This window comes from Lepisosteus oculatus, chromosome 7 (genome assembly GCF_040954835.1).
Source record: "Lepisosteus oculatus isolate fLepOcu1 chromosome 7, fLepOcu1.hap2, whole genome shotgun sequence".
Lineage (NCBI taxonomy): Eukaryota > Metazoa > Chordata > Actinopteri > Semionotiformes > Lepisosteidae > Lepisosteus > Lepisosteus oculatus.
The window spans coordinates 19,034,450-19,053,677 of NC_090702.1; the positions used below are offsets into that span (position 1 = coordinate 19,034,450).

The 19,228-nt window shown below is 33.5% G+C and overlaps 1 protein-coding gene across 6 annotated transcripts in view; it reads right to left on the reverse strand.

Moving 5' to 3' along the window:
• Positions 1-19,228, reverse strand: part of mettl25 (methyltransferase like 25) — a 66,335-nt gene that overhangs the window by 26,406 nt on the left and 20,701 nt on the right. For 5 of the 6 annotated variants that reach the window (XM_015352895.2, XM_069192233.1, XM_015352894.2 and 2 more), the window contains 6 exons: positions 15,214-15,308; positions 14,681-14,710; positions 12,350-12,423; positions 10,183-10,276; positions 7,727-7,801; positions 5,845-5,916 (listed from right to left, as the gene is read on the reverse strand). In XM_015352895.2, the coding sequence (XP_015208381.1) occupies positions 5,845-5,916; positions 7,727-7,801; positions 10,183-10,276; positions 12,350-12,423; positions 14,681-14,710; positions 15,214-15,308 (440 nt within the window). Of the gene's footprint in view, positions 1-5,844; positions 5,917-7,726; positions 7,802-10,182; positions 10,277-12,349; positions 12,424-14,680; positions 14,711-15,213; positions 15,309-19,228 lie in introns of those variants that run through there. The other variant, XM_015352899.2, reaches the window with a different exon arrangement.

Sequence of the window (19,228 nt, forward strand, 5' to 3'; positions counted from 1 at the left end):
CACAAACATGCTATGCGGTGACAGTAAGTACCAGTTGTGACAGTGGGTTTAATACAATTGACCTCTCAATGACAACAATGCCGAAGACAAACAGTACTTGAGGAAATGTAGTTTACTCAGATATTCTCAAAAAATTCCATAATGTACTTCATAAGCTCTTAGTAAAATATCAGCTATTTATATTTTATTTTGTAAAATTGAATCCAAATGTTTTCCCAAGCACATTGGTGGCCTTTTAAGATTTTTTTTGTGATTTTGTCTAACTTATAACTGAACTTTAGGTCCTTTAAAAGACACATTAATGTTTTAGGTTTAAGTTACAGCTATAATGTTTGAATACATGACATTAGTCAATTTAGCCCCCTTTCTCACTTTTCAGGGTGCTTTGGTAGAATATATTACATTGAGATAAAACATGTGGAAATAGTTATATACTAAAATCACTAAAAATGAAAATGTAAATTACTTTGGAATACTTTAAGTGATGGTAAATATCCATGTTGTACTTCTCAATAGGAATATAAGTGTTTGACCTTTGACTACAAAGTACTTTAAAAATACCTTGATTAGGAAGAAACATGAGCTACATTTGAAAATACTGGCTAATGTAAATGCCATAATGTGAATGATTGAAATTCCTTAAACATAGTGGAACAATTCATTCTGCTTCTAATCCTGGCATTTTTTTTCTATGAAGAGGGCAGAAGTCATAATGCTACTAGGTTTTTGCAAAATGCTATACAATACACCCTTCCTTCTTTTCATCACTATCAAATCAGAAATAACCATAAAAATCACATTGTGTTCATGTTATACTGCTGCAATTTTGTTTTTGTTCTGTAAGTAGACTACATAAAAACATTCCGACACCTAAGGAAGGCTCCACAGCCAAAATGTTTCTTTTCTTCTCTTTTCAGCACGGAATAAACCTTTATTTGGTTCTTTATTTAAAACATATTGAACACACAAATAGTAAGCAAGGAAGTAATAAAAGGTTAGGTACACAATTCCATTTGAATATTTTCCTCATGAAAAAAAAACAAAACAAAATACATTTCAACCTGTAATGTCAGAATTTCTCTGTAATATTTCATATTTCCCTTCTGATCTAAAAGAAACTTAGTTACTTAGATACTAAAAAGTATCCTAAGTGATGTTCTTGTAATGCATGGGTCAGTTATAGATAGGACAGATTGTTCAAACCTAGAGTAACCTAGAGTAGGATGCTACTAGTATGGCCTAGTAACTAGGCCACTGGTTTTGAAATTCTAGCCCAGAGGGAATAGCATACCAACTCATCCACCAAAACAACTTACAGGAGCAACCCAGTTTTCTTTAAAGGGCTGCCATCCCAGTGCTGACTAAGCCCAGTCTTGTTTAGCTATTAAGTTCTGCTGAGACCAGTGGACAAAGTGATAATATTCCTGTCAACACGTGCTCAAACAAGAATTCATATATACTGTGCTAAGAAAAAGTTTGTGAACCATAAAGATAAATATTAATTAAAAAAATTAAGAATTAAGATACAGAGAATGTGAAAAAGTAAGTGAATTTCATTAACTCAATTAAGGGAATGATTGGTGTTTAAATAATTAGTTTGATTTTGGGTGGCTGATCCCTACCCTATATAAAGATAAAAAAAAATGTAAGTGTGGTCTTCACCACACAGCTGTGTGGAAACAAGTTATCCTAGGATAAAAGGAAATATTGGACTACCTGAGAAATAGTTATTGATGCACATCAAACTGAAAAGGGTTTCTAAGACTTTGGGGCTACTGTACACCATTCCACTGTCAGACAGCCCACAAATGGAGAAAGTTCAAGATCACAGTATCTCTACCCAGGAGCTTTTTGTCCTAATCAAAATCTCTCCAAGACTAAAAGGGAAATCAGCAAAAAAAATTACAAAGAACCCAAGAGCAGCATCCAAGGAACTGGCTGCCACTCTCGCCTGGGCTAATGTGACTGTTCGTGACTCAGCTATCAGAAAATGACTGAACAAGAATGGTGGTCAAGAAAGGAGAGTAAGGGGAACACCACTGCCCACTGCTCTCCAAAAAGAACATTGCTGCTCGTCTGAAGATCGCCACAGAGCACACTGATGATCTTCAGGGCTTCTAGAACAATGTTATCTGGATGGACAAGTAAAAGGTAGAACTCCTTCCCTTGATGAGAAAAGTTATCTTTGTCAAAAACGAAACCTAAAGTGAGGTTTGGAGCAAAACAATGAATCCAAACATACAAGACCTGCAAAAGAATGGCTACAGGAGAAAAAAATGTGATGTTTTGCAATGGCCTAGTCAAAGTCTGGACCTAAACCTCATTGAAATGTTGTGGCAGGACCTGATGTGAGCTGTGAAATTAACATAGCTTTCAAATGTCACCGAGTTAAAGGCATTCTATGAAGTGAAAGGGGCCAAAATACTCAAAATTGATGTAGAAGTCTGATCAACAGGCACAAGATTATTTGCAGTCACTGCTGCTCAAGGGTGTGCCACCAGTTACTGAACCTAAAGGTTCACATACTTTGTCATACAAATATATTGAATGATACAATTAATGTTGAAAGAATGTTAGGTTTTGCATCATTTGTTTCACCTGGTAAAATATCTTTATATATTAATAGATAGTAATATCTATTACAAAGATCTAATAACATTTGAAGTTTTAAATATGTGAAATCTGAAAATCCTAAGGAGTTCACAAAATGTCTCGGCACCGCTAAGTTTTTTTTTTCCCAACAGACTGCCATTTGGTGTTTAAAAGATTAAAAACTAGGATTTTGAATTTTCTTAGATCTGTACTTTAACCAAATGTTTCAATTAGTGCAATAGCCTAAGAATTTAAGATTTTCTTAGTAAATATCCAAAGTGATCATTTCTTCAGGTGGGTAGGTGTGTCAGCATGTGTAAGGAAAAGGAACTGCAAAGGAAGAAGTAATAGGTTTATGCCATGCTGAAAAAAAGAAGAAAGAAAACGTTTCGGCCGTGGAGCCTTCTTCAGGTGTGAGAAAGACAAGGCAGTAATTGTCCTTTCTTTCCTTTGATCATCTCTTTCCTTTATTGTCCCAACTGCTTCATAGAAAAGGAAACTGAAATACATTCACCCTGCTTGTTAAACAATCTCTTCTTAACTAACTCAAGATGTTTCCATTTGTGTGGTGAAACAAAGTGACAGATCAGGAAAGGTTCTTTGAAAACAAAACATTTTTATGCACATGCATACAAAAGTACTGTTGAAAAAAAAACACGAGATGGTGTGGACCAGACCCATAGTTCAAAGATTTTCATTTTTATTCTACGCAGCTTTTACAATAACTGTTGTGTCTACACTCATGAGTGTTATCTAGTATGTCAGGGAGATTCTGATAGAATTTACATTTCTAATACCATGTCTAAGCCTGAATTCATGTAAGTACAGTAATCAGGAAGACTCACGGCTTCTCTTAGACCACAGATGTTCATTCAATGTACCACCCAAAACAGAATTTAGCTGGATACAGCCCAAGTCTCATTTTACAAAATGGCAAAACCCCAAGTACCCACAAAACCTCTACTGCGTAAATGGTAACTTCAAACTCTCAAAGAGCCTGCTCCTATTTCAATGAACAAATTCAACTTGCGTATCTTTCATCAAGCCTGTTTAACATTTAACAATCTTTCAACATGATGAACATGAAAAAAACTCAGTGGAAAAAAGCATGACAAATCTAGCAATGTTGTGTTGTCTTATTCTATGGAACCATGATTCTAACAACATTGTATTTTACTGGAAATGATTTGGAGAAAAAAAGCATTTGATTTATAAGCTTTTTGTTTTCAAGTATTTCAAACTGTCATCAAATGTCTTCTTTTCCAATCTAATGGCCTCACAGTTGGCAACATGCTTCATAATTAAAATTTTCAGAACAAGAAATGGTTGTCAACAAGTCAAAAACTGTTGCTTAATACAGTTATTAGTACACATATCTTAGAATTCAGTACATGTTTACTGCTGATTTGGGGGACAATATACTGTATACCTCAGAATGGCTAGTCAAAAACTGTAAACATAAATTTGGAACTAATAGAAAATGATTATTTTAACCTATGCTTTTAATTAAACTGTTAATTAAAAAACAGCAACAATAAAATCAATGGATTGAGCTTACAAGTTTTGCTTTCCATGAAAAATAAATTTCCCCCGCTTACCACTGTTGACCTAAAATTCATAATAGTTAGGAGATCTTCTATGATCTGGGTTAACTCACTATTTTTGATTTGGTTTACAATTTTTTTTTATATTAGCACAATATGTGGGATACAATAACTGATGAAAATATACCATGGGACATATATCCCAAAGCTGGTGGATGGGTTTACATTAAACAAAATTTCAGTTCACCGCAGGATTATGCAATAATCAGTTTTCAATAACTTCTATTTTATGGCTTTTTATATGCTTTATCTCAATATACATTATGCTTTTTTGTTTACACAATCAGATTACACAGATTCAAAGTGTTATCAGTGTTGATTTACTGTACACAATGTTGAAAACTGATATGTAATTCCTGTGAAACAAACTGATTTTATCTCATGACATGACAATACACTTTGTCCAGAAAGATGAGTATAAAGAAACCAGGATTTTGAATGAACACCTTTTAAAAATAAAAGTTTGATAAGCAAACCACAGCTGAAATATGTCAGCTTTAAAAATAATAACTCTGCCAAGCTTTATCTGTATTAACAGCACTCACCGTTTTTTAAGATGGACTGCTTTTTATTTAAAAAAAGTAAGGACCTCACTATCCAGCTCAGATAGAAGTTGGAATTACTACGCATCACAAAAACAGATTGATGATGTGTCACTTAAATGGGTGTATCTATTCAAAAGACTTTCCAGCCACTGCCCAGTATGAGTGGTCAGATCCAAAAGAAAAGAAACACACTGTATTTTTTTTCTTAGTGTACTTTCTTTTGTTCCTGTGTGAAGTTCTCTTTTTCCATCCCCATTCTGCAGAGGGTAAATTTAAAAAGAAGCTTGTTGGATTGTGGCTTTTAAAGACCAGATCAGAATGACTGATAACACTTCTAAGTGCTCATGGACACAATGATTTTCAAACATTAAGTCCAAGTCTTTTTGTTTCAATTATAAATAGTAAGTAAAGGGTGCTTTAAATGTAGAGTTCTGGTTTCTTACGTTTGTACGGATAGAGGGCCAAATACAACCAATATTGAATCATAAAATACACTAACACTTAAGGCAGTTTACCAGCTTCTAAAACATTAGAGTATCCTAAAAATGGAAAACTGTTACAAATATTCCATAAAAATTGACAAATTAAAATTACATAAATTCTCACTGAGGTCATTGTACATACAGAGGAAACTGTTATTAAGTGTTGTACAGTAGGGGACACAATCCTAATTTCTGTCTAATTATCCAGAACATACATTTGCAATTAGACTGTCTGATAGTCTGTTGAACAGTGTTATTGAGCATACAATTATTTCTGAAACAAAGTGATTCTCAATATGTCTGTGAAAACTGTAGAAAAGGTAATATGTGTGCATGGATTATAAACCAGCTTTAAAATTACAGACACTTGTAATTATGAAAGAATTAGAGAAACAAGAAGTTTTGTGCTGTGGTTTGGCTAATTGGAATCCAACATCTGCAGCACATATGTTGTAACACTGAGCTGAAATCAGTACATGACTGGAGAAAAAATATGATCTATGCTAGTGGAGGATGATTAAATTCCTAATCATTTAGAAAACTGGCGACAGTTCTTACTTTCTACAGTTCAATGTAATACACGCAGCCATTATACTGTAATACATACAGTTAGTGACTTACCTGCTCTTTCAGATAGCACAGACGATCCAGGAGAATCAGTCCTTCAATGCAGGGAGCCAAGGCCACCTTTAACTACAAAACACAAGAAGGCAGAGTAACTTAAGAGGGAAAATTGATCTGTTAGTGAGGTATAACATGTTGCGCTCCATTTCTTTGCCAATAGAAGTGGAATGCCAGTGTAATTATACATGAAGTAATACATGATTTCCTATCACATTCTCTCTGTACGTTCAATACACATGAAGTAGAGCGTGTATTCATTGCCTATCTCCACCCATATTAATTCCTATTTGTTTTGCCTTATTTAGAATTAATTTATCATGAAGTATTAGAATTATGAATATGGGGTTTTCTGCATTATTTCTAACTTGCAAAGAAAAGTCTTCTTGAAAAGATTATTAATCCAATTAATTTCCATTACAGTGTTAAGACAAACAAACCAATACAAACAAAAACTGAGCTTTATTATACCATAGATCATTGTAAAAAAGGTCCCTATTACTTATTTGTTTGAAGAAATTTATTTCGAAGCACTTATTTGAACAGACACTCTTCTGGAAAAAATCTTCCAATTTATTTTTTTTTGCTGATTTTTTGTAAAAATAATGAAGATTTCAGTCCTAGCTGCACTATGTCATCTTTGCAATACAGTATGATAATTTAAAAAGTGGCTAATTAAACTTAAAATGATAAAATCCTCTGAGAAGTAATGTTTCATAATTTTCTATTAAAATTTAAATTTAGGTACCAAAAAAGATATTTCCACTAATGTCTGGGACTTAAGAAAGGCTTTGCCAACACATGCTAAATGTACTTTTTTTATTTTAAGGTCTTTCGTGCTAGATTGTCCGAAAGAACAGCAGGGAACTCTCACACACAGGATCTAATTTTGGCTTCCCATGCCTCCACCTCGACTGACTAAAGGAGCACCTATCACTCTTCACCATTAATCTCTAGGCTTTACACTTAACAATAACACAAACCAGCAGAGGCTTTGGTACTGAAGGAGAGAGAAACCAACTCTTGTCCCTGAAAACAGTATGACATGCCTTTTCAGTTTACACAGCTGAAGGTGAAATATGGGTATAAAGAACTGAAGGCAAAATCAGCTTATATGAAGCAAATATTTCATGGTTCAAATTATTATACACCTAACCCATGCATAAAATGCTTGGAAGTCATTTTTAAACCACATGAAACTATTAATACAACAGCCAGTTTTTTATGATATAACTACCCTCGTTTTGGGATTAACTGTGTGTTTTTCACATCTCAGCTCACATCTATGAACTCCTCAACCTGACATAGTAGAGAAAGAGGAAGAGTACGAAGACTCATCTGTGACCACATGTTGTTGTTTTTTTTAATGTCAGGCAACACAACTCCATACCAGGGTTCCAAAGCTGCTTGGAGGAGAGGCATATCCCACACTGTTGGCACTGCTCAGGAGGCCACAGGTGTTGCAGTGTTAGTTGAAAGCGCTGGCCATCTATTCCCACCCTTGGCTTATTGTATAATGTTTCTTGGGAAATCCCTGTCACCACCACCAATTGACGTGACCCAGGGTCAAACCCAGAATGCAATTGCAGAGGTAAAATTGCACTTTTACTTTTACTGTTTGAGCCATGCAGGTGGCCTCACCAAATCTTACATGTTGTTTTACACAGATAGCTTTAAGAACAGAATAGCTTTAGTTCTGTAGTTTACAGAGATAATGCTGTTCCCTGTGCCACAGATGTTTGGTATCTGTCACCATTGATACATTTACATTTTTCATTCTCAGGAACATTCTTGAAAACCCCAATAACTGACATCACTGTTTAAGGGTCAATGTTAAAGGACAATAAAACTGATCATGCTTAGAAGAGAAATAAGAACTTACCATGTTGAATGCCTCCATCTCTTTCATTCTTGGTTTAAAGGTCTCATAATAATCCTGAATAAGGCTATCTGACAGCTGTAAGATTCAAAATAATAAAAACAATGTTGTCCTGAAAATCACAAGAGATTAACCTCTGATAACCTTTTCAAAAAACAAAGTTCAAAATCTACCCATTTACAAAAAAACATAAATGTATTAACCCACACCTGCTAACCCTTGCTCTTAATTCCAATGAATTAGTACCAGCCATGAAAAAGCATTGCTCATTTGTTTGATAATACTGAAGTGAAATACCAGTGACCACACAACGCTATTCTGTTGAGTTCCAAGCAACTGCCTTTTAATTGTATTTTATGTAGGAACTGAGACTGATTTTGAAGTGTTAAAATAAATCAACATACTGTATCAGTCAAAACTGACAGGTGTACAATAAGTAAAAAGGTTTTGTTTAAAACTGTTATTGGGATGTTTATTCATACAGGTCTACAATGAAGTATTGTGACACATCAAATTGTAGGCTTATTTTGTGTATGGAAATGTGACGGGCCAAAAGAAACATGTTTGATATTAAAAACATAAGATAAAGCATATTCAATTTACAATCGAGTAGGGTAACTAGGGTATCACTTCATCTGGAAGCTCTCGAAAGGGTACCCAAAACACACAATTTAAATGTGATTTTTTTTAATTTGTGGATACATTCTGTGGGTCCTTTTTTAGAAATACAGTTTGTATTTTAGGTTCTTTAAATAACCTGGGCCATTTAATAAAACAAAACAGACAAGTTGTTGCCACACATCTCTTGGGTTAAGGGTATGATTCTGGCCTGGGGCACCTTCTGTGTGGAGTTTGCTGTGGCCGTTATTTTCTCCAGGTGCTCTGGTTCCTCTCATAGATATGCTGTGAAAGTGTGTGTTACAATGTTTGTGTGTCTTACAATGGACTGGCATCCCATCCAGGCAGTCAACTGCCTTGCAACCTATGTCTGACAGGTTAGGTTAAGAAGAAAAAAACAATCAACAAACTGCAGAATGATATTTTACAAATCTGTTAATTTATATTATCCAGCATCTGACAACTAGGTTGTAGATACTCCAAGATCAGCCTATATTTTTTAGAATCTCCCATCTACTACAGTCCACATTCTTTCATTATATAAAAAGTACATAATAATAAACTATATAATATACTAATATAACACTATACATTACTGTAATATGTAATAATATACTTTTTATATCAAATGTTTTCTGATTTTTTATCTATAGATTTTCCTGGTCACCCAATACTGTTAAGATTTTATTAAAATGTCCGTATTCTCTTCAGTATAAAATAATTTTCTTACAACTTTTTAGATAAAATTTGATTCATGTTTCTGTATATCACAGGCCTTCTTTCCTGATTAAATTTATATGTAAAGAAAATCTGTTGAAGACTGATGTTCTACTGAAGTAGGTGGAAAGAACTTATAGGTCATTTGATGTTATATAAATACATTCTTTCCCCTTCTATTTTAATTTTGTTGTTGACAGATGTGTTAAAACTGGCAGTGCTTCAACCAAAGCTAATTATAGGTTTATGAAAACTCACAGATTTATCTAAAATGAATTCAGACTTCAGAGTTTTAGGGATTATTGTTTTGAGGTCAAAGGTAATTTAACCTACTTATTCAAGTGATTAAATAATTAAAATAAGTCTTAGGTAATATTGATAAACATGCTGATGTACTTAGTTAATTGATGAAAAATTAAAATAACTTTCCTTACATGTACAGGACAACCAAAGGCACCTAACTTTGTGTAATACTATTCAGATACTAAAAAACAACGCGTGATGACGGTTTTACTGTGGCTACTGTGTGAAGGCAATTATGGAGGTATTTGGCTCTGATCCACTGGTTTTTCTGCTACACTTTGTGCATGCAGGTCGAGGAGTTTGTGACACTTCACGCTTCACCACTTTTCTTTCTCAACAGTTTTTTATTTGAAAATGACGATTGCAGTACATATGTTGGGTGAATCTCAGAAATTACCTGTATGATAGATTTATAAATAAAGTTTCTGTTTGACAAATACAGTAACTTCTATAGAAGAATATACTTTGATGTACAGTGCCTTAAAACAAAGTTTACTATTCAATTCTGTTGTGTATATTCAGTGTAAAGCCTGGAATGATTTCTACAATTCTGTGTAAAGGTAACATTTTTTCAATCTTTCTTTTCTAGAAAGATCCTTTTGTTAATTGAAATAAACAGCTAATACAGTATCTCAAGACTTCAGTTACTGTGTGAGATAAACAGTATATGGTCTGAACATGTGTAACTAGAATGAACCTACTTTACAAGACGCCTTAGCTCAGTCACTGGATCTTAGGGGCGCTTCCTTCAAATAACCTGATAATAAAGTATTCATATTCACTTAAACCTTTGCATACTGAAAACTACTTTAAATACTGACCTTTGACTCATCAAGATCAAGCTTCTTCAGGGCTTTCTTGATATAATCCACAAAAGAGGTGGTTTTAGAGTACACATTCCCAACACGTTTTTCACTGCCAATACAAATACACCTCATTTTAGTTGGGCCATTACCTTAAAAACCTAAAGATAAAATATTATATGCCAAAATCATCTTACCTTGCACTGAGTCATAACTAATGGTCACGAATCTTACCTACAGTCAAATGTTTGGAAGAAAGCAGAACTTGGGAAGGGGAATTTATAACTTATTTTTCTTCCCTCGCTTACTAAATACCTTGGCATCTTTTTAACCGTGTGTTTCCTCATGTCAAATACAGTACACGGATGATTGTTTTAGTGCCGCATTTGATGTCTTGACAATGTCAGAATTTATTGGCATTGTCTTTGCTTCAAAATATACCTAAAATAAAACTGCATTTTTATCTACATAATTTATTAATTATGTGTTAATTCAAAATTATTTGCTAAATCCAATATATAGCAATCCTTGTGTGGTGCCACACAGGTGCTATCTAATTAAATTCCAGAAGAACGTCTGTATCCTCATGATGTTTTATCAGTACCCTCTTTTTAATCTTTTTTTTCTAAATGTGTGCAGCATTTCATGCACAATCTGCTTTTCAAGTATAGCTTTTGTGCTAGTCAAGATTTATACCAAACACTGCTGAGCCCTGGCCAAGAAACTGCCAAAGCTTTAAAAAAGCAACACTCCCTATAAATCATTGCAATCTTCCATGACATCCCTTTACCATTATTTTAGAAATATATGCATTTCTGACATTTTTTGCAATAGACACATGGGGAACTATTTAAGTTCTAATCCTTGTGAATTACAAATGGAAATATTTAAACTGATACAGTACTATGATGATCATAGTCTTCTTTTACTTTTCTACAAATACAATATATATGAGCTTTAAAGCACTAATGTGTATGCGCACCTAAAAAGGCACAATAAATTCATAGCGTACAGAGAGTTATTCAAAATTGATTGCAAGTCTGCAAAAGCTCAAGAGTTATGGCTATCAAAATGTCAGAACCATGGACAGTTTTAGGGTTTAATTCACAATTATTCTTTCCATGTGTGCTTACCTGTACAAAGTAATCTTTGCAGGCTTTTAATTTGCTGCCTGAAAGTGATATGTTAAAAAGACTAAACTTTAAACGAAAGAAAACCAAAGAAAAAAGTGCTGACGAAAGCTTAACCACAATATCTCCTGTTCCATAGCTTTCAATAAATGTGGTTCAGCAATTTCACAATTCAATATTTCACTTTATCCAGGAAGATATTTACAGGTAATAGTAGCGCAGGATTTGGCATGAAGGATGCAACTAAGAAACCTGAAAGTGCTATTGAGAAGCAAAATAAAATGCAAAACAGGTTTTCAAAGACAGGTATAGACCAACATATTCCATGCCACATGTGGTCAGCAGATTCTTTACTCAAGGAGAAGGACAACTGATTCATATTTTTCAGTCAACATGATTTGTCTTATCTCTTTTGACAGCATTCATCATGGGCTGTTGGAAACAAATCCAACTCATTTGTAAGAAAGTATCACTTGGGACTATTATTTTGAAAGCTTAAAGCATTTTTGGATTTAAAATAACAATGTACATTTGAATCTCTTATTGCGCAAGGTTTACTTAATGAAATATTGGAATGGTCAACAAAAGTTTGTTCCCAAAAACTTGTCACTTCCTATCCAAAGCGCTGTTTACCACTTAATACTGATTTGAAAAAGAGACATGGGTAGAAACAAATAAGTGTAGCATTTATATGTAGAATTCAATAAACCAGGAGAGCTTACATTCACATAGCTAAAATATTATGAAGTTCAAGCAGTAACTTCAAGCAGACACCTGAAGAAGGCACCACAGCTGGAACATTGTGTCTCTTTTCTTTTCAGCATTGAAAAAACCTTTACTTGTTGCTTTTCAGCTAAAATACTATGACATTGTTTCTGTGAAATTAGATGGAAATTTAAATGAAGCAACTCAATGAGAGATAGCTTACGTCTACACAGACGGAAAAACCCAGCACTTCTGACATAATTACGTTTGAGCCCATGCAGCATATATAGGTTCTGTTTCTGATTTCTGCCTGTTCATTGCCCTTAAAGTATTATGTAAGCCTGCCTTACCTTTTTATTGCACCATAATGGTCCCGCAAAATGACATGAAGGACCGCTCTATAGAACAGAGATTCAATGGGTAGCTGAAAAAGAAAATACAGATGAGGTATAAGAAACTAAATCACACAAAAAGCTTCTCTGTCTGCCTCTTCGTGATAAGTTTAGCAAGGGAGCTTTTACTACTGTGAGGATAATCTCAACATTGACAGGTTGTTCTGACTATGACAAATGTCCAGGGAATATAAGTACCCAAGTTATACATCTTTATGTATGTCTGTTACCCAAGACCCACTTCCTAACTACTAATTCTAAAATTCACTTAACATATTATGTATAGGACGTCACCTACAGCTTTTAAAAGTGCACCAGTATAGATGACAACAAAAAAAGCATAGACAATATCAGAATGGTTTCAATACCTGTAGTTACTAAATATTTTTGTTAAGTCAAAGGACATGTTATGTTCCATTAGCCAATGGGAATTTCATGTTTTAAACATTTGTAAGTATCATTACATTATGGTCACTATACTAAAACACCCCCAATAAATTAAAAGACTGAGAAGAACACATTCTTCATGCCCTGCAAGCAATGGGTGCAAAGGAGTGTACACTCTGGACAGGATGCAAATCCATAGCAGGGCACATACTGTACACAAACACTCACACCAGGGCCAATTTTCTGCAGAAGCCAAACAACCTAACAGAATGTCTTTTGAACTGTGGAATTAAACCAGATCACCCAGAGAAAACCAATGCGAACATGGGGAGAACACACAAACTCCATACAGATATCACCCCAGGTCCAGAATTGAAACCTGGGCTCCTGTGCTGAAGGCAGCAATGCTCACTACTGTACCACAATGCTGCCCTTACTATATTCTTATACATTTTATTATGCGGTCATTTATTTTACAAGAGCTGTTTTAAGTACTTTTTGTATGCTGTAGTGCAAACTGCCAAAAACAGTATAATAAAATTGGAATCTTGTCAATATCTTATATTTATTCCAGACTTTACCCATCCCAATTGAAAGGCAACAAAACAAAGGCCTGCCCAGACCAGACCCTGACTAATCTGGAAACCATAATATTTTTTATTACTTTTTCTGTAGAAAAGCAAACAATTTTCTTTTACATTTCTGTATGGTTTCACTTGAGCACATGATCATGGCAATATATAGATTTTGTATTTGTTTCAAAATATTCATGGTTTTCACAGTAGATCATTTAAATATTTCAATATTCAGGAAAGGTACACAATAAACCCTCTTTAAATGTTTTTTTTTAATCTTGGTTCAAGCTTACTGATCACATTTTTCATTTCTTGATGTAACACCAGTTCTATGTAGAAATTCTTACTCCTTTTATAAATAAATATAAAAATGTAATACACATTTCAATTCATTTTCTATCAGTTTATTTGAATAATTCACAGATATTTCACTGTATAATGACTGAGCTTTACTGAAACCAAGAGCAAGACACTCTTATTTATTTATAAAAAAGCATTAAACGTAAAATAATAAAGATAATTTTAATAAAGTAATGTGTTGAAACTGATTTGTTCTTGGCTCATTATACTGACTTCTGTGGATGTACAGTATTGCATCTAGAACACCAACCTTCTTACAGAGGAAAGTAATCAAAGAGATATTGGGAATGTTTCAGTTGAAGCTCTGCATCAGGTGAGATCAAACAGATGCAAACTGGACTGTATGCTGCAGCCTTCACTTCAATAGTGATAAGAGTTATTAGTGTCAGACAGACAACTGTTCATGTCTCTGCTGGGTTTCAGCTTGCTGTGTTCCAATTTTTTAAATTGTAAGGGAACAGGATTTCCTACCATTTCCAATAACTTTGAACTCATTAAATGATTCCTGTGCTCTGATAAAACTTTCTCTGTTGTTAAATTCAAAAGGAACATGATAAGTAGTAAACAGTATTTTTGATTAACTTTCAAAATCTATTTTTGATTAACCACACATATTTTCAAATCCTTCTCACAATAGCCTTTTATTTATATTGAAATTCAGGAATGAACTATGGATGTTCCTCAGAAAAGCAAATAACCAAACTTATTCAATTTTAAGCTTAAACATCTACCCTACTGTGTCTTGTTTTTGAATGCCTGGCGGTTGTTTTCTCTAATAACAGTGCTTTCACTGTGGCCTGTTGTATACCACATTATCAGCAATGTGAACCAGTGGAAGCCACGAAGACAAGGCAACAATTTCAAATAATTTCTGTGCAGGTTCACTGAAAGTTCTTCATTTTCTTATGTAAAAGCAGACAAATCTTTTATTTAAATAAAATGTTTAAGAGTAAGCATTGAGACTTACCCCTTGGCCCACAGCAACTCTTTCTAGTGCCTTAAAAGAGAATGAAACGGCAAGTTCAGCATTTGATTGTTGATAGATATACACACTGCAGTTATATGCAGTTAGGCATAAAAAACTATGTTAAAGATCTAACTAAATGTGTAAGAGAATGGTAGGTCAGACCGACACCCTGTTGCCCTCTTTTACCTGACCAATTGTTTTCCAATAAAAAAAAACAGGAAGATAGCAGGAATATAAATATACACATATTTCATATCTCCAAACTCTAATGCCTTTTTGGTCCATACTCAAATGTTGCGCCTGGCTTGAAGCAGTTCTTTTTTCTGACTATAAAAAATGTAAATGACTGTAAATGACGTTAATATTTCTCAAACATTCAAGGAGACTTCATAGTAGAGACAAAGGATCTAAAACTATAAAAAGTTATGTTTAAAATCTTCACAAATCTTCAGAAACAGACATCAATAGGTTTAAAGTTCTAAATTTCAGTCTTTACAACTACTGTATTAGAAAATATATTGAACCAAGCTTACTAGACATGCAGACATTCTTGCGTTCCTGCCGCAGTACCAGCCTCGCTGTCTCATGTACTGGCTCAAAGGGAATCCCCACACAGTGTCTGGATTTTCTGGTGATATAAGAAAAAAGTTCAACAGAAGACAATTTTACTCGTTCAGACTAGGTGAGATTTATAATATTGACTTTTCATGACAAATGTGTACTGCATCACAGATCTCAGAAAGCATAACAGTACAGATGATCAAATGTTTCAACAACTGAAATAATCAGAACACATTACAGTGGAGCTTACATGTTCTATGTTTCCAGACAGTCACATCTTTGTGAATTTTATGTGGTGATCATAATATTTATCAAATTTTCTTTAAACAGTTAAGCCCAGGAAGGCTAATTCGCTGAACTTCCAAGATAATGAATATTCACAAGAAAATTGAGTTACATGTTGAATAAAACATCAAAGGACATTTAATCAGGCTGCCTTAGGTTTTCTAATAACATCATGATTCGCAGTAGCACCTGATTTCCCTTTGTGGTTTCTTTTTCAGTCAAGACAAAACCCTTATTTGCAGAAATGCATAGATCTGATGAGATATTGCTAGAAACTGGGTAAAATCATTTAATCTTAATAGAGCTGTCACTACAGATGCATAACCATTGTCTGAAAAAATTACACATTAATTTGTAATTCAAATCCAAAGTTCCAATAAATTAGAGTATATTGGCAGGCTTTTACAATACAATTACTTTGATCCAGTATCATAATAAATTCCACTTGTTTTTAATTATCTTAAAAGTGCTCAGTTGGAAACAAAAACATGAATTCAAATCAAAGACTGGCAAGAACATTAATATGAAAGTAAAACATTAATGAATTTCAAATGAGGAACAAATTAAGTTGAAGGACGACAATGCACAAATATAACTGTCATCACTATATGCTGCAATAGCAGCTAGGTTTCCTATAATATCCTGAAAATGTTTCCAAAGCCTAAATTAGTGTCAAATATGTTTAAGAATTTTGTTAAAAAAACAATTTATGTGTTTGTAAAAAGAGGCATTCAAATAATAAAAGTGATTGCATTCTGGGATTGGTCAATTTTAAAGAAAAATTCCAAATTAATCTAAAAAAAGAGCTTATAGAAATGCTTTAGAAACATCTTACATCTTTGAATTGAAGATAAAATCAAGATAATTCAGTTTCGGTTCTGAAACCATTTCATATTTTGAAACCATGTTTCTCACAATAAAGTGCAGTACTCATGTGTGGTATGGGCCCACAATGATGCTTTCAGGTAAATATGTGACACCTAGAGTGTCCCCCATTAAACCAATCATGAACAGGCAAATATTCACAGCATTGACTTACACAGGGATTGCACCCCATGTGGATCTTCCATTTTGTATAGCAACAGATCAACAGCATTAAATAGCAATAGCTTGTTATGTATGTATCTGCCAAAAACCTCTGTACATTGATGTAACAACAGATGGGGCACAGTTGACAGTGAAGTCAGCATAACACTCTCCTGTGAGATTATCAACAATGATATCTTGACACTTGAAATTATCATTAATTAATTGTTCCATTAATTGTCACATTAATTAAATGTGCTGAAATTATGTGCACTAGGTCCCTTTCAAACACCTTCATGAATGTTCTCGCATCCACATACCCTACCACTGCTAAATGGGGGAAATCAGGGATTCATCGTTAAAACTCCACATCTGACCAATATCCAGGAGGTTGTTGTAGAAGCTTTAGTCAATTAGCTTGATTACACTAAGTCATACTGTTACCAAGATCAGTGACACTGGATACTTGAAGCTTTCCATCTTGGGTACCAAGCACAGATTTCTTAGACCTATGAGCTGTCTCACTTTCTGCTATTTCATACTCTGGAGTTCAGGAGTAACGAAGATGCAAGAAGGGAAAGTGAGCTAACATTTTCAACAGGCCTATCGCAACATCTCATCACACTCAAATAGTTTCATTAGCTTGTTTCACATAATTTATCAGAATGGTTGAAAATATAATTTGCATTTTTAAAATATTTCAGTGTATGTAAGGGCCAGACGAACAAATATATAAAATGTTTTATTTTATTATAAAACATATTTTATCATAATGCGCAGCATTGAAATATCAATATATTACATACATGAACAATTATGTCAATTCACATAAATATTTTAGATTTAAGGAGGAATTACCTGCACTTAAATATTGATTCAGATAGGCATCAATATTTCTAATAAACTATGAAATGTGCATATCAAGTCATTATAGTGAAGGAATTTTGAATACTTGAGTTTTACCTCATTATAAAATTCAAGATAATAACATAGTGTAATATGATAATAACAAGATAATAACATAACTACAAGTTAATAACATAGTTTCTTTTGACCTATGTTTTAAACCTTCGATGGGCTTATCACAGTTGTTGCCACTATTTTGCTGTCAGCTGAGGCCCCGATTCAATAAAAGCTTCAATCTGGGATAAAAGTCCTTAAAAGTCCTGAATTTGCTTAGGTACCATGAAGTATGGCCATTGGAAGTCCGTGAATTTGATTAGGTGTCAGGTGTCAAATGGCCATTTGTAATAATAGAAAGAGCCAAAATACTTCAGCTAAGTATCAGCAAAAAAGTAGTCTGTTCAAATGAAATAAAGAAACTGCAGCCATCCATTTATATTACCACATAAAATTAGGTTGAAAAGTTTTGACAGATATTTAAATGTAATAGTTCAAATTAGAACAGATAGGTGGAGTGTAATGTGTGTTTTCCACTCAACATCCTTTGAAAGCTTTTCTGTTAATCATTTCAAAACTAACAAAAGCATAAAAGATTTCTACAAAATTGATAAAAATTAATAAACAGTTCCAAGAGACCAATTGTTCTATGTATTAGAAATGTAACTGGAACAAGGTCAGATAAAAAGCAAACTAGCCATACAAATTCAATTTTGAACAGCAAAGCGATGCACATGTTATTTTTGTAAAAACAATATAATAGTCTTTGAAACTGTTTTGGTCTCATAATCTGAAATATTTTAAAATGTTTCAGCATATGTAAAGGACAGCTCAAATACTTAAAACAACTGCAAATACTTAAAATGTCTCTAGTTATCTAGTTATAAGCTTATATAACAAGGTTTATATTGAAAAAAATGTCAGGTGAAAATGGACACACTAGCATAAAGTTATGTTATTAAAACACATGTGTGTGACACATTTGGATGTAAAATGTTTTGGTGAAAAGAAACCATTCAAAAATATCTATTCATCTTCATTTCCAAAAGACACTTAAGTAACGGAACATCATAAAATAATTTCAAATCATCTGAAAAACTAAGAATGACAAACCCAGGACATGAAACTAAATATTGCATGGATAATTTATCACTTATTATTGCGGTACTTCATTATTGTTTCAAAAGTTACAGTACATACATTTAGTTTATAACAGGACAAGAAGGAAGCAAACCACAAAGAATTTGTAAGAAAGCAGACCCACAATTGTTAAACAATTCAGTCTAAGGCTACTTCATACTACAATACAGTACATGTATGTAGTTTATATTTTCCACAAGAACACATTGCAGTTATTGAAGAGAGTTATGAAAAAATATATACTTAACATTTAAAAAATCCTTATCTATGGAGGGTTTTCAATATAAGGCAATATGAATAATTAATATAAATAATAATACATAAAAGAGAACAATTATCCAAAAACAATGTTACATTGTCAGCTAAATGTTTTATGGAGTTACAAGATAATAACATAGTATCTTTTGACCTATGTTTTAAACCTTTGATGGGCTTATCACAGTCCTAGCCACTATTCTGCTGTCAGCTGAGGCCCAGATTCAATAAAAGCTTCAATCTGGGATCCCTTAAAAATCCCATATTTGATTTCTTTTCTCTCTTTACCAATGCCAAAATAAATTAAAGTTTGATTTAATCTGCATCCTACACTGAATGATCCTTTGTAAAACATACATTAATTCTTCCACCAATTTTATC